The sequence below is a fragment of the Lithobates pipiens genome, unplaced genomic scaffold (assembly GCF_037356315.1).
Source record: "Lithobates pipiens isolate NorthernLeopardFrog02 unplaced genomic scaffold, aLitPip1_a1.2 Scaffold_13, whole genome shotgun sequence".
NCBI lineage: Eukaryota > Metazoa > Chordata > Amphibia > Anura > Ranidae > Lithobates > Lithobates pipiens.
Window position 1 is genome coordinate 422,003,344 of NW_027507718.1, and position 21,271 is coordinate 422,024,614.

Below are 21,271 nucleotides of genomic sequence, written 5' to 3' on the forward strand. Positions count from 1 at the left end.
AGAATGCTTGCAAGAATGTAAGTATACATGTTTTATGTTGTGTATTTTATCATTAGTTTTATAGCTCAATTTATTTTCTCAGGCCCTTTTTTTTTTTTTTTTTTTTTTCAAATACTTAATCTTTTAAATCATGTTTGATTCACCTAAAGTGAACTTTGCGCTTTGTCCAGACAGTGCAAAGCAACATGCTCTCTTTAATTCCACACCGTAGCACAAAGTACATATTTGCTCCCCTACTGCTCTGTTCAGCTGCTCATAGCAGAAGACCCTGACGTGTAATTCAGGAGTCCCTTCTATTGACATTTGTCCCCATATAACAGCACTGGTTTTTAGCGATTGGCCTAACACTATCTCGCATGAAGTAAGTCACAAGCTCCTTCTGGAATTATTGTTTTTTTTTTCACTCCTGGTGGCTGAACAGAGTAGCAGTGGCGTTCTCTGTTATGTTCTTCTGGGAAGGACGCATACTAACACCCTCTTTTGTACCTTTTGCAGCACATTAGTGGTGTATATTAGGCTTCATGTGCAAAGCGTCTGAAGAATAGTCTGAGTTTCTTGTGTTACTTAAGTTAACCACTTTAGCCCCGGACCAATTTTCAGCTTAAGGACCAGAGGTCTTTTTACAATTTTGCACTGCACTGCTTTAACTGGTAATTGCGCGGTCATGAAATGTTGTACCCAAATGAAATTTGCGCCCTTTTCTTCCCACAAATAGAGCTTTCTTTTGATGGTATTTGATTGCCTCTGCGATTTTTTTTTTTTTTTTTTTTTTTTTTTTTTTTTTTTTTTTTTTTTTTCCGATATAAATGGAAAAAGACCGAAAATTTTGAGGGGAAAAAAAGATATTTTCTAATTTTTGTTATAAGAAAAATCGAATAAACTAAATTTTAGTCATACATTTAGGGCAAAATGTATTCAGCCACATGTCCTTAGTAAAAAAAAAAAAGTCAATAAGCGTATATTTATTGGTTTGCGCAAAAGTTATAGCGTCTACAAACTAGAGTACATTTTCTGGAATTTACACAGCTTTTAATTTATGACTGCCCATCTCATTTCTTGAGGTGCTAAAATGGCAGGGCAGTACGACGACCCCCCCCCCCCCCCAAATGACCCCATTTTGGAAAGTAGACACCCCAAGGAAATTGCTGAGGGGCATGTTGAGCCCATTTAAAAAAAATATATATTGTCCCAAGTGATTGAATAATGACACAAAAAAAAAGTTTACAAAAAGTTGTCACTAAATGATATATTGCTCACATATGCCATAGTTATATGTGGAATTGCACCCCAAAATATCTTCTGCTGCTTCTCCCGAGTACGGGGATACCACATGTGGGGGAATTTTTGGGAGCCTAGCCACGTACGGGACCCCGAAAACTAAGCGCTGCCTTCCAGATTTAAATATAAAACGCTACCCAAAAAAACTGTTAGCGATCGCAGGGATCAGGCCTGACTCTGCGATCGCTGTAGTTATGTGTTTAGTGTTTTGTAAGTGACAGTGATCGATCGATACTGCACTTGAGTAGGCTGGGCGGATCCCGCTAACAACAATGCGTTTTTTTGGAACCCTAAACTGCTGGGGACGCTGGTATAGATCTGATCAGATCAGATATTGATCTGTTCAGATTCTATACCACTACGGGAGGTTTATGCTTTGCGCGTGGGTGTTAGCGGTACTGGCACTAACCTGGGGCGACGCAGACCCTGACCGTAAAACTTAATTGATATCACCCGCCGGGTGATCAGGGGGGTTAAACCTTTATTGGGTAATAAATGGTGGGTGCCCTGATGCTATAAAAAGCAAACTAACCAGAGTCACCCGTAACACTTATACGGTGATCACTGGTGAAAGGGTTAACTAGGGGCAGTCAGGGGGTTCAAATTTTTATTTAGTATATGGGGGAACCTAAATAACTAACTGGCGTCACCAGTGGCACTTATACGGTGATCGCTGGTGAAAGGGTTAACTAGGGCAATCAGGGGGTTAAAACCATTATTGGGTAGTATATGGGGGTACCTAGCGCTATAAAAACCTGGCGGTGAACCTAAAAAAAATAACTAGCTACTTAGCGGCACCAGTGACACTAATGCAGCGATCAGAAAAACGATTGCTTAGTGACACTGGCAAAAGGGGGTGAAAGGGTTAACTCCAGGGGCAATCAGGGGGTTAAACCTTTATGGGGGTAGGGGGCTACCCTGGACCTAACACTAACTGCCCTGACACTTTTTACTTTTACAACTGACACTGAATGCAGTGATCAGTAAATAAATTATCACTGCAATCAGTGACACTGTGACGGGGGGGGGGGGGGGGTTGTGTGCCTATGTGTGCCTACATGTCAGTGTAGTGTTAGTGCACACTTACTCTTAGTCTTCTCCTCGTAGTACGGTCAAAAAGACCGCCTCGAGGAGAATGACATCACTTCCTCCCTGCCTGTGTTTACTATACACAGTGGGAGGAAGCTTCTCATTCGCCAGGAGCGATCGAGAGGGGATGGCCAGAAACCAACGGCCATCCCCTCATCCCGGATCGCTCCTGAAGCCAAACAGACCGCCGCATCCAGCGGGAGGGGGTCCGAACGGACCCCCCACCCGCTGGAAGACAAGCATGTACATGCCATTGTGATGACGTACATTGCCATGCGGCGGTCCTTAAGTGGTTAAAGAGACATTTTGATTAATAACTGGACACTCTACACAGGACCTTTTGTGTCTGTATGGATGTTTATATCATTTGCACAAACTGCTTTTACATAGAGCAAAATTTGATCATGTAGTGTGGCTTTACATGGTCTGAGCTGAACTTTGTCTGTGATTAGTGCAAGAATTTTATTATTCATGACTTCCCGAGGGTGAGTTAACGATTCTCTTGACTGTGATATGTTTTCTAGCACCTGGCTATAGTTGCTTCCCTGCTCCCCCCGAATCGTATTTTCCTGGCATCCAGTTGGGAGTCTAGAGGCATTTCTTCTTTTTGTCAGATCATATATGGCATGGGTCTTCAAACTATGGCCCTCCAGTTGTTCAGGAACTACAATTCCCATCATGCCTAGTCATGTCTGTGAATGTCAGAGTTTTACAATGCCTCATGGGATGTGTAGTTTCGCAACAGCTGGAGGGCCGTAGTTTGAGGATCCCTGATATATGGTATAGTAGGTCTTTCATAAACTCCAAAGTCTAGCATGTTAGAAAAATAAAACTAACTTGGTCATATAGAATCTTCCAGTCTGATCTGTCTTTATCTTGAGCTAACCTGAAGGGTTTACAGCTTATACATTTTATGTGTAAAGAACAATTGCTGACCGGTTTTGAAGGTCCATTCTCAAGGACTGCTCACCATCATTCTCTCCCCCCAAATGTGTTTCATTATTTTATTTATTTGTGTGACATAATGCATTCAAAAGTAGAGGTATAACCTCTAGAGCAGTGGTTCTCAACCCTGTCCTCAAGTACCCCCCAACAGGCCATGTTTACAGGTTTTCCTTTTATCTTGCATAACGAGGTGAACAAATATCTGCACTAACTCAAAAAAACACGCAGCGCCTAGCACAGTTTGCTGATTCATCAAACAATAATACAGTTTTAAATGTGATTGTCCATGAACAACAAATGTGGGTAAAGACAATGATTGTCCATAACAAATAAAAATGTGAATAAAAGAACTTTAAACGTGATTGTCCATAGACAGGTGATGGAAATCTTCCAAGATTCAAAGTGCATATATGAAGCACACTACACCCTCGTGCTCTCCATCTGCTTACTAGAATGAAAAGACCGGCGTATAATCATGCAATCAAAGATGGCAGATAACTTGGATGGCCCCCTCTCAGACTTGATGGATGGATGGATCACAGGGTTAACCAGGTACATCAGTGTCAGATGGAACATCAGAACTCGCATCAGGGAATGGAATAAAGCAATCATTGCCAGAACAGAAGAAAAGGAGCAACAATAGTGAAGCCTGTAAGGATATAACACTACAGAGTGACAGCAACATCAGAACATATAAAAAATCTGCGGTATATAACGTGCTTGCATCAGCCAGCCTAAATTATTTTTATCTTGCACAGGTGCTTTAAATCAATGGCTTGGTATTTTGGACAGCTGATTTATCTAAGAGAAATTCCCAAAAACATGGCCTGTTGGGGGTACTTGAGGACCAGTGCTCTAGAGCAGCCTTTTTCAACCAGGGTGCCTAGAGGTTTCTTTAGGGGTGCCTTGGCAAAATGGATCAAAAATTGTACACAAGCCAGCAGGTGCATCAAGCCTGCCCTTTAGTTACACAAAGCTACAGGTTTTCATTATGCACCATTACAACTAGACACTGGCATCCTAAAAAAAAACAATGATGACCTTGTTTTACCCACCTGTGTACCTCTCCCTCACCACTGGGGGCCACATTAGCTGACTGATGGAAAGAAATTGAGCGAGAAGAGAACTTTGGAATATTAGTCAGTACCAGTGTGCAAAAGTTTATTTGCTTTGGAAGAATAAATCGCCATTAACATTGGGGATATTATGTGTGGTTTTTTTTTTTTTTTTTTTATTTAGAAAGAGGTGTCTTGAGATCATCCATAATTTTAAAGGGTGCCATGACTGAAAAAAAGGTTGAGAAACAATGTTCTAGAGGGCCATCCAAATTCAAAAGGGTTCCAGTGCAGTTGTGTGACCATGTCTGTAGAGAAGGCAATTACAAAAGAGGAGTATTTGGAGAACTTTAACGGGAATGGTCACCTACTGATTTAGCAGGACAGCACACCACAGTCTGCTCAGTAAATAGGGCAGGCTTGGACAAATCTCAAATCTGGTACCATGCTGAAAAATTTAGGAGCCAGCAAACTACAGCTGGGCACCATGGTGATCACTAATTCCCAATGTTGTTTTACTGACATTTTTACACAAATACAAAGGTGTGTGTGCACTAAGGTATAAATAAAACCAAACCCTGGTTGCCATTGCCCCTACAGACAGTACTCATCCATATGCCCTCTCACTTTTCACAGCACTGACCCAATTGTTTTCTCAGTCTCATGGTACTGGCCCGTGTGCTCTGTCTCACAATACTGAACTATATACTCAGTGCTGACCTGTATGCTTTCTTTTTTTTTTGCATAACAAAAACACAGCAAGGAAGAGACCATTGTGATTATGGAAATCTGCAAAAATAAATCAGACGGTGGTCTAAAAAAAAAAACTTTCCTGGTTTAATCTAATTGCTGAACACTCCACAGCACACCATTAGTAGTATTAAGCAGCCCATACTTTAGTATTTGTCCAACCAACGAGCTGAACGAAAAACTGCCCAATTCCGCCATTCATATATTTGATGTGGACGGGAGACCACTCCTGCTGATCTATTGCATTCTAACAATGGGGAGTCTTCCCCGCTATCAAAATATAACGATTGGCGTTGCAGGGTATAACCCGCAGGGAAAACCCAACAGGATGGTTGTACAGAAGATTGGTGGCTCGACTTCTTCCATACAACCTCAGAGCCCATACTTGGATTTCAGATTCAGCCGGTCCCTGCTGAAGTAGCTGAATTTCGATCTGTGTAGGCTGGCTTTACAGACTACTATAGACCAAACTCTTGTTGACAAAATGTCGAAAAATAGAGCTTTATCTACAAGAAGGAATGTTTCTGTATAAAGAGATAAGTAAACACCACTCCAGGCAGCAATCCCATAATCGCACCTACCCTGCTGGTGGAAGGAAAGATGCTGGATCTTCACATGATTACAAAAAACAAAATTGCCAGATGGCCCGAACTCCGTTGCAACACCTTTTATTAAAATCCATATAGTTACACAGATCAGAGGTGCAGGAACAAAAATATTTGATGCATTGCTAGTGGGTAATCGTAGCTTTTATTTTTTGCGCTTTTAAGCATTTTAACCATTTTGAAAAAATAACTTTTTTTTATTTTCTGCTCTAAATCTAAAACCCATCCCAATAAAAAAAAAAAAAAAGTGAAAAATCTAATTTCATCATCAATTTGGGCTAATATGTTTTTCTGCTAACATATTTTTTGGGTTTAAAAAAAATCCCAATAAGCGTATATTGATTGGTTTGTGCAAAACTTATAGCAGCTACAGATTGGGATATATATTTATGGAATCTAATGTAGTTGTGTTTTGTGGTTTTTGTTTATTTTTTATTTTTTTGTTTTTTACGAGTCATGGCAACGATCAGTGACTTATAGTGTGACTGCGATATTGTGGCGGACAAATCGGACACCTAACTGACGCTTTTTTTTTTTTTTGGTGACAGTACTACAGTGATTAGTCCTAAAAATATGCTAGGTCACTGTACTAATGACAGGGAAGGGGTTAACATTAGGGGCGATCAAAGGGTTAATTCTGTACCTAGCCAGTGATTCAGTGTAGTGGGGTAGGTGCTTTTACTAGTGGAAGGCATAGATCGGTGTTCCTGCTTCACAGAAACACAGGATCCATGCCTTCTATACTGAGCAACGCTCTGCCTTGTTTACATAGCCAGACGGAGTGCTGTTCTGCCTGTGTACCCAACAATCATTGGGTGCTGGCAGACATTGTGTCCACGGGATTCACTAATCAGCTTCCACTGTGTAAAATCACAACGGGAGCTAGCCACCGTGCCCGATACCCAGAAGTGCAGGATCACTTGTGTGTAATATATACGTGATCCTGCGCATCACGGCTTCCCTGTAGTAGTAAGTGTTCTACGGGGCGGTCGGCAAGTGGTTAACGTCACAACTATGACATTGCAATGCAATGAGATCTTTGCTTAATCCCAAAAAGGGAGTTGCCGTAGCAGGCAGTGAGAATACATGCATATTAGTCTCCTAGGATATGGTTCTTGTGGTTTTATCTTAGAGCCATGGTATTAAATAAGCGTGTACAAATAAACTGTGTGTGGGTTTTTTTTTTTTTTTTTTTCTTACGTTTGCTATGTGTACACAGGAATTTGGTTTGTGGTGATTTGACAGTCTATTCACACAGGGACAACAGGACTTCCAATGCGACTTTTGGAGGCAACTTGGACACGACTTGAGTATGAATAACAACGCGACTTGGAGTGACTTCAACATGACTTGGGGCGACTTACAACACGACTTTTAAGTCGCCACAGGCCAGGCACCTTTGGGCGAGGGGGAGCTCCATGTCAAATTTTAAATAACAAAATGGCATGGGTTCCCCCTCCAGGAGCATACCAGGCCCTTAGGTCTGGTATGGATTTTAAGGGGAACCCTCCCACGCCAAAAATTGCATGGGGGGGGTCTCCCCAAAATCCATACCAGACCCTTATCTGAGCATGCAGCCCGGCTGGTCAGGAAGGGGGGTGAGGACGAGCGAGGGCCCCCTCTCCTCCTGAACTGTACCTGGTGGCATGCCCTCAACAGGGGGGGTGGGTGCTTTGGGGAAGGATGGCAGTATTGTACTCCTACCCATTCACCTGGGGAAAAAGTGTAAATAAAAAAAAAAAAACCCAACACAGCTTTTTAAAGTAATTTATTAATCTGCTCCGGGGGTCTTCTTCTGACTTCTCCGCTCTGTTCAGCCTCTTCTCCCGGTGTCCGGCCTCTTATCCCACTCTCTGGTTCTTCTGCCGCCTCCTCCACTATCTTCTTCCAGCTCTTTTACTAGCGGAAGAGCCCGGTCTTCTCTGTCCTTCTCTCTTCTCTCTCCTTTTCTTCTTCCGATGTTGACACGACGCTCTCTTCCGCTGTAATGGCTTGTGCGGCGACTGATATAGGCATGGGGCGTGTTCACCGGGTGATATCACACAGTGACCCCGCCCCTTATGTCGCAGTCCCAGCATGCCCCGGGGCTTGACGTCATAAGGGGCGGGGTCACCCTATGACATCACCCGGGGACCATGCCTATATGTCGCATCGCACAAGCCATTATAGCAGAATAGAGCGTTGTGTCTACATCAAAAGAAGAGAAGGACAGAGGAGAGCGGGCTCCTCCGCTAGCAAAAGAGCTGGAAGAAGATGGCGGAGGAGCTGGTGGGAGACGAAGCTGGAGAATGGGTAGGGATACCATACTCATTCACATAGGGTGGGGCTCCCGGATTCTGATAAGCCAGCAGACCCCAACAACCAATGGCCAGGGTGCCTCCCTTCCCCAAAGCACCCCCCCCCCCATGTTGCGGGCATGCAGCCTGGTATGGTTGGGGGGGGGGGGGGTAGCATTCGCTCGCTTGTCCGTCCCCACCCCCTTTCCTGACCGGCCGGGCTGCATGCTCGGATAAGGGTCTGGTATAGAGTTTACGCTTTTTTGTTGTGGGGGGGTTCCCCCTTAAAATCCATACTAGACCTAGGGCCTGGTATGCTCCTGGAGGGGGAACCGATGCCCTTCTTACTTTTTTTTTTTTTTTTATTTAAAATTGGGCGTGGAGTTCCCCCTCGAGAGTTGACTATTCTGTGAGAGAGGCTACATTGTCGATTCAATATAGATGGAGATCCGACTTGGAGGAGACTTACATTGAAATCAATGTGTACAAATCGCCTAGAAGTCGGATTGAAGTAGTACTGGAACCTGTTTGGAAGTCAGAGCGACTGCTGTAGTGTACATTAAGAGGGCTCCATTAACTAACATTGATTTTCTCAACAGCGTGACTTGGCGCGACCTTAAGTCAGATCCCGAGTTGCCCCTGTGTGAACGAACGGGCTCTTATATTTTGTGTGTTTAGTGATGGAGGAAATCATTTTTCTACTAGACAGCGTTTTAGTGGCAGTTGCCAGAATTGCAGTCAGTGAAAACGCATCTAAAATACTCAAATAACTGGTCATCTGGAAGTTAGGCCTTATAAACACTGCTGCTGGTAAATGGACGTTTAGGAGCAGTTGGGCATTTTTTTTTTTTCAACTGCTCCTTAAATCTCCTCTGTTATCTTATTAGCACGTGTACACAGGGTCATTTACAGTTGTTTCTAGGCAGTTGCATTTTAGAAGCTTTCTTAGGAACCTAAAGTGTTTAGAGACATTTCAAACGCTAAACGTAGTAACTCGCGTTTAGCCGTGTTTTGTTTACAGGCAGTTTTTTTTTTTTTTTTTTCATTTTTGACTATAGAAAAAAAAAAACTCTTCTAGGCTTAAACACGGCATATAAACGCAGCTAAGCAGCTGTTTTTTATAGACGATGGGTTCTATCTTACTGTCTATGGTCCTCAACATTATCCTGTCAATTGTGTCCTCAATGCTGAGAAATAGAGGCAGATACTAATCCATACCATTATGGAGGTGTGTAATGGGCCTGAATTTTATTCTGCAGCAGGGCAATGACCCAAAACATGCAGCCAATGTCATTCAGAGCTACACTAGCTTCAGGGTAAAGAACAAGGAGCCCCGGAAGTGATGATTTGGCCCCTACAGATTCCTGATCTTCACTTTGAGTCTGCCTGGGATTGCATGAAGAAACTGAAGGAAGTTCATTCCAAAACTGTGTGCAAATGTACCTAGAAGAATTAATGCTGTTTTGAAGCCAAAGTGTGGTCACACCAAATATTGATTTTTGATTTGGATTTCTCTTCTGTCCTTTTACTTTCCATTTTGTACATTTTTCACACCTGCCTAAAAATGTACTGTATGCATGTACAAAGCAAGTAAAGCTTTCAAACAGAGTTGACATTGACACCTAATACAATATGTTCCTAGCTGATTTAAAAGATCACAAGGGGGGGGGCAATAGTACAAAGGATAGTCTTGAAAGTTTCCAAATATGGTGAACCACCATAAAAGTCCAGAGTAGAACTAGTGTAGTCCAGCTCAACTTAAGAGGTAAGAAAATCCCAAAGGAAATAAGACCGTGTAAAGTTGAGCTGAGATCGGGATACAGATATCCAGTCCATTTACAGCCCAATGTGCTGGATAGATATATTGAAAGAGCACATTAAAATATTATGTGGCTAATCGGACACACTAGAAACTGAGCTTATCCGACCTCCCAAAACTCTTATGAATTTTGGAAGTTGCCCCTCCATTGGAGTAGGTGATTTTTGTAGAAGGGAAAAGCCGTAATAACTAGGGCCTTCCAGGATAACTGGTCTTTTTCCAGGATAAAACTAAGCTTTTTAACACAGAAAAACAATAAGGTAAGTAGAACATGGGAAGCTACAGTGGCTGCTAAAGTATCCACCAAGGCCAAAGGACAAGCACTTTAATAAGAGGTATGGTGGTAAGAATTGAATACAGGCTAAAAAATCCCTCCCAGTACAGTTGAATACCTGGGCATTCTTAGAAAAGGTGTATAAAGATTGCATGTATGTGCCAGCAAACAGATGACTGATCTCCTATATATGCTATATTACCAAATGTATTGGGATGCTTGCATTTACACCCACATTAACTTTGACATCCCAGCCTTAGTCCGTAGGGTTCAATATATCTAAAGGAATGTATGACCATTCTTCCAGAAGTGCATTTGTGAGGTCAAGCGCTGATGTTGGATAAGAAGGCCTGGCTCAGTCTCCACTTTAATTCATCCCAAAGGTGTTCTATACAGATGAGGTCAAGACTGTGTGCAGGCCAGTCATGTTCCTCCAACCCAAACTTGCTCATCCATGTCTTTATGGAGCTTGCTTTGTGAACTGGTCCAAATCATTTGGTGGGGGGGATTATGGTGTGGGGTTGTGTTTTCAGGGGTTGGGCTTGGCCCCCTACTTCCAGTTAAGGGAACTCTTAAAGTGGAGTTAAACTCACCCTTCACTTGCATCAACTAATGGCACAGTATAAATGTATGCATATATAGGAGCTTCCGGCAATGTCACCCCCTTCATCTGCAGGAGCCCCGCAAAACTCCACAATTGGTGAGGGGGTCTATTTGCTGGTGCTCGGTGTACAGAGTCATAACGTCGCACAACTCCCTGCCCACCTCTACACTGTCCCTGGTCAGGCAGCACCCAGAGGCAAAACCTCACGCCTGTAGAGTGACTGAGAGCGGCCGCACAGCAGGAGGAGAGCGCCTTTCTGGCCCTCTGTCATATACACTCCTTCCTGTACATATCATACACTCAGTGCCATAGACACACTCTGCTCTCATGTACATGAAATAAGGAAATAGGATGTCGGTCACAGCAGTGTGGGAAGTGGCGACACAGATTTCTGTCTTTTTTATATTTTTTACTGGTGATAAAAACAGAATCATTCAGAGCTGGATTAACTTTGTGGCAATCCTAGGCACAGATGACTTGACATCCTCCTACTCTACCAGGTAGAAGTTTTCATAAAAAAAACACAATTCCAGGTTTTTTATCCCCTTTAGGGTGTCAGCATACCAAGGCATTTTGGACAATTGAATGCTCCCAATTTTGTGGGAACAGATTGGAGATAGCCCCTTCCTGTTCCAACATGCCTGCGTACCAGTGAACAAAGCAAGGTCCATAAAGACATGGATGACCAAGTTTGGGGTGGAGGAAATTGGCCTGCAGAGTCCTGACCTAAACCTGATAGAACACCTTTTGGATAAATTTGAGTGGAGACTGCGAGCCGGGCCTTCTTGTCCAACATCAGTGCCCGACCTCAGAAATGTGCTTCTGGAAGAATGATCAAGCATTCCAATATATACGCTTCTAAACGTTGTGGACAGCCTTCCCAGAAGAGTTGAAGCTGTTATAGCTGCAAAGGGTGAGCCAACTCAACATTGAACCCTGCAGACTAAGACTGGGATGCCATTAAAGTGCATGAACGTGAAAAGGCAGGCGTCCCAATACTGTGGTAATATAGTGTATTTTAGCAAGCTTAGGTGGAGTCCGATATACTTGTATGCTTGCAGGTGTGACCTCCCCATGTGTGGCTACCTCATCTCTGCTACATTTTCTCAGACCTCTTTTGAATTGAATATAATTGTAGTGTCAGATTTAGTGAACTATTTTAGCCATTAGAATATAAATCTTTTCAAGGTGTGCTCAGGAATGTGGAAACTTCTTGGTGAAGAAGCCAAAACTAGCTATTCCTGTTTTTAAAATGAGTTCTTGGGTTTTAAGTAGAAAGAGCTATGCAAGCGTTATTACTAATAAAAAAAGGTGCTCCTGAGTAAGCAGATTGGTAGATAAATCTTGTTCAAGTGTTTAATTCCTCGCCACTTCCGGCTTCATTGCTGGACTTTTCACCTGTAGCTAGCAGGATCCGAAAACAAACTAAACCTGGCCATTTGAACACTTTTTTTTTTTTGTCTCATATTTGATGCAACCAAATGCATTGCTAAGATTGTGAAAGATCTGGGTTACCCCTTGGACATCCAGGGATGTGTGGCTCACTGTGGCAAATTGTGGGTGTAGCAACACTACGCTGATAGTAGGATAATAGGAGCTTTAAAGCTGGCTATAGACGGTTCAAATCGGTGAGTTCAGCAGGGACCAGCTGTGATTCGAACCATGTGTGGGCAGGCTTAATGTACCCAACCGATCAACTTGGGTACAACCAGCCATTTGGTTTTTACTAGCGATTGCTGTTATAGCTGCTAGCAGTAGTTGCTGTTTTCTCTCAGCAGGGACGGCTCCCCCTTTGCTTTCAACTCATTGAGCTCCCAGCACACCAACAGACCTGTCAAGAATGGCTCTTGGCAAAGGCTTCTGATTGGCCAGTCAGTGCTCACAGGATATAGAGGCCTTAAAGGGGTTAAAGTAGAACATCTTTAAAATAGCCAGAGATTATGTAGCAACCAGAAATTAAGAATATAAACACTTTGGTCAGGAGTATATAATTGCAAAATGGCATATAGAGTGCAGGGGGTCAGGAGTATTTAATGTGTAGTTGTAAGGAATGTCATGTATACAGAATGAAGTGGTCAGGAGACTGTAACATACAGTCAAGACACAAATTGCTGAGGTCACTTGCCCATACAGCTACATAATTTATTTATTTACAAGTATCTGTGAACGAGAGAACTAAAAGTCCCATCTGCCCCCATGGCAGATGGCTTGTAGATCTGTGAACTATAAGGGTGCAGTTCGGCGCCCCTAATAATTCACTGACTGTTCCTGCATTTGAGTAACTCTGCCTTTTATAGAGGTACGGGCAGAGAGCTCTCTGCAACATCTGCAGGATCCTGACATTGCAGGATTGTGTACACCGGGGGGCAGGGCCAAGTCCTGCATTCGGCCTCTGGACGCTGAATGCTAGACTCGGGAGCATGCCCGCAAAGTAACCCCCCGGGAGAGCGCTTCTCCTAGGGGGTTATCTGCTGTGGGAAGGAGCCGCTGAGGCACCCCAGAAGTCAAGGATCAGGGCTACTCTGTGCAAAACGAGCTGCACAGTGGAGGTAAGTATCATATGTTTTTGTTATTTAAAAAAAAACTTTTTTAGTGTCGCTTGATGATTGAGAGAATTCAAGCTCCAGAACAGATGTCTAGCAGGGACTTGCCCTCATTAGAGTAGATGAACATGTTCCAGTAGGACCATGTTTTCATATATTGCTCTCACCTATTATCTTCCAGTTTAACATTCTCAACTTTGAGCGACCAGACATCCAAAGCGCTAAAGTGGAATACCATGCTTTTTCATTCATCATTTTTTATTTTACTATGGTCCGGGACAATGTTTTGAATAATCTTGCATACCAAATACACAGTATATAACAAGGTCCTGACTAGCCGACTGCAAACCATGTCTCGGAGTTATCTCACTGGAAGGAGTTGGTTAACCATATAGGGTAGGTTGTACTGTATATTCCATTGAAAGAATGGCACAGTTGATTGTCTGCATAGCTAAAACAGATGCAGTATTTCCATTATAGCTAATAGTAGAAATGGGGGTGTTGGCATGGGTATGGACATTCTGATGTGCTGATCAATGATATGAAGTGTGTGTGAGGCATTTGGTGAGTTTGCTGTGATGTATTCTCGGTGACACAATGTACATTGTTCATGTCAGTGCTGACGTACACCATGTTCTGCTCTTACATTTTGTGTTGTCAGGTGTGTTTTTTTGCAATGTAGGTGTGTACGTAATGGAAGAACATCGCTGTATCCGTGTCATTCTTTATTTAAATCCTGTGAGATGCCTGAGGCAAGAAGGCACAATCGCTGCACTTCAGGCGTTCTACAGGTTTCTCCACCCAGCTATAGACTTTTTTTTTTTTTTTTTTTTCTTGTGTATTCAAACCACTGCAAGAATTAATTTCTCTTAAGATATTGACAAAACTCAATGTTTTTATGACTTGTCTTCAGAAGTAGGTGGGTGAAATAATCACAAAACCGTAATGAAGAGAAGTGTTCCCTCAAATATTATCATTGACATGGTGAGAAAGGAAAAAGTTGCTCCTGTTTTTTCAAAAGCCACCGCTTAGATCAAATATGGAAACATTTGGCCACAGAATACCTTGACTACGTTTTGATTATTGTACATTCAATGATCACTCGTTTTATTACTTTTTATTCGGTAGTGCCGCAAAATGTGTTTTATCTTGATTCTAGTATCTCACTGCTTGTCTAGCGGAATGATTTGTGTAGCTAAGAACAATATCCTTGCGTTCGTTCACACATATATGGAGATTTACTAAAACTGGTGCACACAATCCGCTTCTATCATCTGCTTGTCCTATTAAAGTGTTACTAAACCCACAGCAGTAGATCAGTCTGTATATGCAGTAAAGAATTCTTGTTATGCTCGCTGTGGAACCTAAGCGGTTAATACTGTGTAAAAAGACTGCTTGATCCTGTAGTCACAGATTATTATTTTTTCCACTGACTCCAGATCATGTCCCAATAAGACAGAGCTACTGGAGTCAGGCTGCACACGCTCAGTTTGTTGTGTATTGCTAGAGTTTTTTTTTTTTTTTCTTTTTCTTGGGAGTGTGCATGTAATCAGCACAGGGCCAATCAGCACTGTCCAGCCAGAGGATCAGGGGTCCTGGATTCTGATAGGACAGCCAATGTAGTATGAAAACGCCACCTCCTACAAGCTTTACCAGGAACTGATAGTCACAAGATTGCTATATACTGCTAATGAGAAAAGGTATTTAGCAGCTTATATTTACTAAAACTATTGCATTTCTGCGTACTGTGGGAGACATATATATATTGAATGAAGGGTCCCGGGTTTAGTAACACTAAGCATTGACAACGAGGCTCTATTCAGATTAGCATGTCTCTAAAGTCGCACGATTTGCAGTGTGACTTTGATCAGACTTTACATTCTCTGGACCAAAGTCACATCAAAAGTTGCACCAAAATAGTGCAGGCACCTTTTCAAAATCGCTGCACTAAACGGGTGCAATTGCAAACATTGTGCTGTGACTTATGTCCAATGTTGCATGACAAGTCGCACAAGTTTAAATGGACCCTAAAACCTAGAAGCTTATTGGTTACTATGCACAGCTGCACTAAATTGTGTGTGCAGCAGTGGTGACTGGATTTATTTATTTTTTTTTAAACACCAGTCACCGCTACGGGATATTTTATACAATGGGTTGTGCCCCATACACTTTGTAATGCAGGTGGGGCAGTGGACTGTGGTAAAATGCAGACTTGTAGCGTTTTACTGCAGTGCACAGAGGTACCGCATGTCAGTGCACTGTTATGTAGAGACAGGAATGAAGTGTAGTTTTTGAAACTTCGAATAAAGTTAAAAAAAAGTCCATGTCCTGAAACGTGCATAACATTGCCCCCTCCTCACCAAAGTGCATATACATTTTTTTTTTCACAGCTGCATTAAAACTGTGCATTTTGCATGCAGATAGTGTACACCAAGCCCTTAGGCTCCATTCATACTAATGCATTTTTGATGCATTTTGCAGAAATGTAGGGACATTTTTTAACCTGGGTTCCTATGGAACACATTCACATCAATGCACTTTATGCCTGTTTTTAAAAAGGGTCAGAGACTTTTTTTTCCTGCAAAATGCAGCGTTTTGCATGTGTTAGACTTCAATGGACCTACATCCAAATTGCAATTACTGCGCTTTTGCCGTAGATTTGCAGTTTTTTTTTTTTTTTTTACAATGTATATAACTGGTCGCTAAGGAGGGCGTTCAGTAAGCCTGTCGCAATGTCCTTAACAACCAATGAGTCCTCAGCTGTCAGCGGGCTACACCGCTGAAATGTAAAATGAAGGGAAAAAAAAGCCGGCTAAAAAAAAAAAAACGGCTAAAAACAAAAAACCAGCGTGCGGTCCAGGCCCTTGGGTTAAGTATGGATTCGGAGGTGAACCCCCCCCCCCCTCCCCAAATCCATACCAGACCACTTATCTGAGCATGCCGGCAGGTCAGGAAAGGGAGGGGACAAGCAAGCGCCCGACCCCCTCCTGAACCATATAAATGAAGGATGAACAAGCTCTGGACAGCCGCACTCCGGATCAGATGAAAAGTAAAAAGTGCCTTTTATTTCTTTGAACTAAAATAACCTCACCTCACAAAAATAACAGCAACAAAAGGAGAAAAATAAAAACCAAATAATCTGACGCGTTTCACGCTAAAACTAGCACTTACTCATAGCTCATAGACCCTTACCTGCTTGGAGAGTGAGCAGTTTTTTGGTGATCTGACCTGGAGCGCTGGTTTTCCATTTTTCTTGTCGATTTTCTGGATTTCATTGCCCCTCCTGAACCATACCAGACTGCATGCCCTCAACATAGGGAGGTGGGTGCTTTGCACCCCCCACCCCAAAGCACCTTGTCTCCATGTTGATGGGGACAAGGGCTTCTTCCTGACAACCTTTGCTCGGTGGTTGTCGGGTCTGCGTGCGGGGGGGCTATCGTAATCTGGAAGCCCCGTAAGGTATCGATGTCTGCAAAGTGCCCCAGTGAAACCATGAGACGGGATTTGTAAAGGTGGGTGACTGCCCTCTCACCAACAACCAGGCTGATTCGATGAATTTTGGACAGTAGGTCATGTAGCGACACTTGTGCAGCAGATCCGCCGTATTGATCTCTCGATGTGAAGCTCAGTATAGAGGTTGGCAGGTGACTGGAGCGGTGCTGGATGGATGTCAGATGAACAGCAACCAGAGCCAGGCGACTCTCATCTGGGTTGGCACGTGGTACAATGCTGCATCCCCCCCCCCCCCCCTCACAGCAACGGGATGGTGCCAACATGAGGGGATCCAGGAAACAAAGGCCCTTGGGCCTAGTTTGCCCTGTACTTTTATAGTCTCTTCCACATTTCTCTTGATTCTCTGCAGTGCAGCCTGGGATTTGCAGTCCTGTCACCTTAAGTCAGTCAGGCTGTTTGTGCTGGGACTTCATATCCCACAGTTCTTTCTCCTCCTATAGTCTTCCCTTGATTGGCTGAGTTCATTCTGCCAATGAATAGTTAGGGGAAAGGGCAGAGTAGGCTGTCTCTCCTGTGTCATGTCTGTGAGAAAATGAGGCAGGGGTGAAAGCACTCTTGCAGAACTGACAGTCCCATTTTAATGAAAGTCCTGGTCAGCTTGGCACTGTAATCCGGATGCAGCAGCCACTCCACTATTTTTATTTTTTTTTCCATGATATATCTGTATGTATGGTGATATAGATCTAAACGTATATCATAATACAGCTCACATTTGAGCCCCCTTGTTCTCTTCATAGCAGTCTTGATTTTTGGCTGTTCCACATAATTAGAATAAGGTCACCCTTCCCAAAACCAATTTTGTTTTTTCGTAAACTAGTGAGTTTGATTTCTGTGATGGAGGTAAAATGTGGACCAAGGAGGTGGAGCTTCCCCTCAGCGGGGTTGCCAGAATGAAGCTGGATGAATCGAGGTGTTGAAAAAATTTGCACTTTCAACCTGAGGCGTTCATTTTTAGACTTGGACCAGGCCCCCTCTGCCCCTGGGGCCCCCTGCTATGGTTGTAGTTTGTCAGTTGTATAGAATACTAGCATTCTGCCACACACACAAGGGACACCATAAAAACTTAACAAGCCCCTCCCCCATGTCAAGCCTCAAAAAATGCCATTCCATGTAGCTGTGGTACTTCGCTCTTTTACATTGTGTTTATTTTTTTCTTTTCCACTTTTTCCCTTGTTTTTTCTTCATTTTTACTGGGCTATTGATTAAACCATAGCTCGTGTGCAGTATCATTTGCCAGTATGGAAAAGTTTATCCAGTTACAAAGTCCAGGTCTCTGCACTTCCAACACAAAACTCTGTCAAAAGTTTTACCTGGTGTGTGTGTTTTATTTTAATTTATTTTACCCTTGCATGACACACTGCAAATATTCTGCTTACACATGGTGAGCAAGCATTCGTTTTTAATCTTGTCACTATGCTACCCTTAATACCTACTTTTACCTACTTCACATGATACTAAAGTCTTAGTGGTTTTTATTATTTTTTAAACAAAAAAATTGTTATACTTGCTCAGTTTAATGTGTTTTGCACAGAGCAGCCCAGATCCTCCTCTTCTTGTGTCCCTCACCAGCATTCCTGGCCCCTCTCTCCTGCAGAGTTCCCCCACAGCAAATAGATTGCCATTGGGGAACCTGAGCTGCTGCTCTTTGTCCATTCAGAGCCCTGGTTCCCCCCCCCCCCCCCCATTGGCTCACAGACTTTAACAGCAGCAGAAGCCAATGGTGCCCGCTGTGTGTCCCAGCCTATCGGGAGGGAGAATCCCGGACAGCCGAGTCTCTTGTGCAACATTGTTGGATCGAGATGGGGCTCAGGTAAGTATTAGGGGGCTGCTGCTTAGAATGCATTAAAGAGATCCAGGTCCCCGCCCCCCCCTTTTGGCTTTACATCCGGTTCCCTACTACGCCTGTGCGAAGTGCGCTGCGCTTTCTAATTGGTCCAGTGGCAGAGGAAGTAGGAGGGGGCCAAACTTCTGGGAGACTGGGCCCTGTAACCCAGAAGTGGGGAACGTTACCTGTCAAAAACGGGTACCCGTTTGAAAGTTGCCAAATGTGGCACCGTTGGTTGGGGGGAGAGAGACGGATAAGAGGAAGTTCCACTTTTGAGTTAAACTCCGCTTTTAAGATTTAAAAAAAAAAAAAAAAAAACCCCTTCTGAATTTAATAAAATTAGAGGCGCGCTGAATGGAGATTTTGGTGCCGAAACTGAAAAATGTATATACTTATTTCCATACTATCTCACAAAAGTGTGTACACCCCTCACAATTTTTGTAGATATTTTATTATCTTTTCATGTGACTACACTGAAGAAATTACAGTTTGCTACAATGTATAGTGAGTGTACAGCTTGTATAACAGTGTAAAGTTGCTGTTTCCTCCAAAATAACTCAACACACAGCCATTAATGTCTATAAACCACTGGCAACAAAAGTGAGTACACCCCTAAGTGAAAATTTCCAAATTGGGCCCAATTAGTTATTTTCCCTCCCCGGTGTCATGTGACTCGTTACTGTTACGAGGTCTCAGGTGTGAATGGAGAGCAGATGTGTTAAATTTGGTGTTATCGCTCTCACTCGTAATGGTCACTGAAAGTTCAACATGGCAGCTCATGGCAAAGAACTCTGAGCATCGGAAAAAAGAATTGTTGCTCTACATAAAGATGGCCTAGGCCAGTGATGGCGAACCTTGGCACCCCAGATGTTTTGGAACTACATTTCCCATGATGCTCATGCACTCTGCAGTGTAGTTGAGCATCATGGGAAATGTAGTTCCAAAACATCTGGGGTGCCAAGGTTCGCCATCACTGGCCTAGGCTATAAGACGATTGCCAAGACCCTGAAGCTGAGTTGCAGCACGGTGGCCAAGACCATACAGCGGTTTAACAGAACAGGTTCCACTCAGAACAGGCCTTGCCATGGTCAACCAAAGAAGTTGCATGCACATGCTCAACATCCTATCCAGAGGTTGTCTAGGAAATAGACGTATGAGTGCTGGCAGCATTGCTGCAGAGGTTGAAGGGTGGGGGGTCAGCCTTTCAGTGCTCAGACCATACGCTGCACACTGCATCAAATTGGTCTGCAGAAGGAAGCCTCTTCTAAAGATGATGCACAAGCATCATCCACAAAACAGTTTGAAGACGACAGACTAAGGACATGGATTACTGGAACCATGTCCTGTGGTCTAAGACCAATAAACTTATTTGGTTCTGATGATGTCAAGCGTGTGTGATGGTAAGAAGTACAAAGACAAGTGTGTCTTGCCTACAGTCAAGCATGGAGTTGGGAGTGTCATGGTCTGGGGCTGCATGAATGCTGCTGGTGTTCTTTTGAAGTGCCCACTATTGAAGTGCCCGGGTTGTACTGCGCATGTGCTGTATAGAACCATACCACAATCATGTCGGTGAGGGGAGGATTTCTCCATGTTGTGGGCGGATTTTTAAGTGATGGGCAGTTGGAGGTGGAATTTTTAAAGATGCCCAGTGCTGCAAAACAAAACTTTTTATGCTATCGAAGACATGCATTCCCTAAAATCGAGGAGAAATCACATTAAAATCACATGAGTTTCAAGTCTTGGCAGTGTGAAAGGGGCCCAATAAAGAAATGTTATCTGTATAGATCCAGGTAGCTTTTTTTTCTTTACTACATTAATATGAAAAAAAAAACTTAAATAGTTTTATATTTATGTTTATCCGCTGTACACAGCAGATGTACAAGATACTACAGCATATAGTTCAGAAACAAATTTACAATTGGTTTTCTTTCCTCATCAGTGCCTGGACCCAATTCATCTTCTTCTTCTGATGGTGGCTTTAACGTTGCTATGATTGTCATGGCCTGGCTCGTCATTGGTTTCACGCTATTCCTACTCAGACCCAGGAGTCTCCGAGGAGCCAGGGCAACTGGAAAGCCAACTAGCCCACACAACGTGAGTGCTGTACTTTCGCCTCTACTGTACCACACTGTCCTGTTTTATTTCAGTAAATTTTAGCAAAGCATGTAATTTTTAATATTACAAGAGCATCAACAAAAATTATGAAGAAGCAGCTTTCTCAGATTCCAGCAGTTATCTGCATTAAACTGTTGTAGGGTTTATCTGGTTTTAATCTGTGTTTTTGACATTATTTTTACACTGTATACATAAGGACTGCCAACCTACAACATTGTTGCTGTTGCTATTTTTATAATAGAATACTATAGCTTCCCTTTAACCATACTGAAATGGTATGGGGCTTTGGGTTCCTGAGTTTATATATACATTGTTGTGCATTCCTTGTGCCTGAGGGTTGTTCCATAGTGACCCCTATGTAGACTTGTTCTGCAAACACTCACTGTCAGATCTAATAGGAGAATGTGCTGATTTGTGGAAGGGCCAATATAAGTGCATATTCTGCTTTGTGTGTTCATTACTGCATCCAACTGTGCCCAATACACCCTGTTGACTCAGCAGGGAGTTATTGGGTATGGCCAAGGAATGACCTGTGCATTCTAGACACATCAATACCTACAATCCTACACCAGTTGCCAAG

General features: G+C 43.0%; 1 protein-coding gene across 2 annotated transcripts in view; it reads left to right on the plus strand.

Moving 5' to 3' along the window:
- The window catches only part of SMIM14 (small integral membrane protein 14), a 64,905-nt gene that overhangs the window by 30,987 nt on the left and 12,647 nt on the right, over positions 1–21,271 (plus strand). For both annotated transcript variants that reach the window (XM_077477621.1, XM_077477622.1), the window contains exons 3-4: positions 1–17; positions 20,516–20,670. The exon at positions 1–17 is cut by the window's left edge and continues 32 nt beyond it. In XM_077477621.1, the coding sequence (XP_077333747.1) occupies positions 1–17; positions 20,516–20,670 (172 nt within the window). The remainder of the gene's footprint in view (positions 18–20,515; positions 20,671–21,271) is intronic.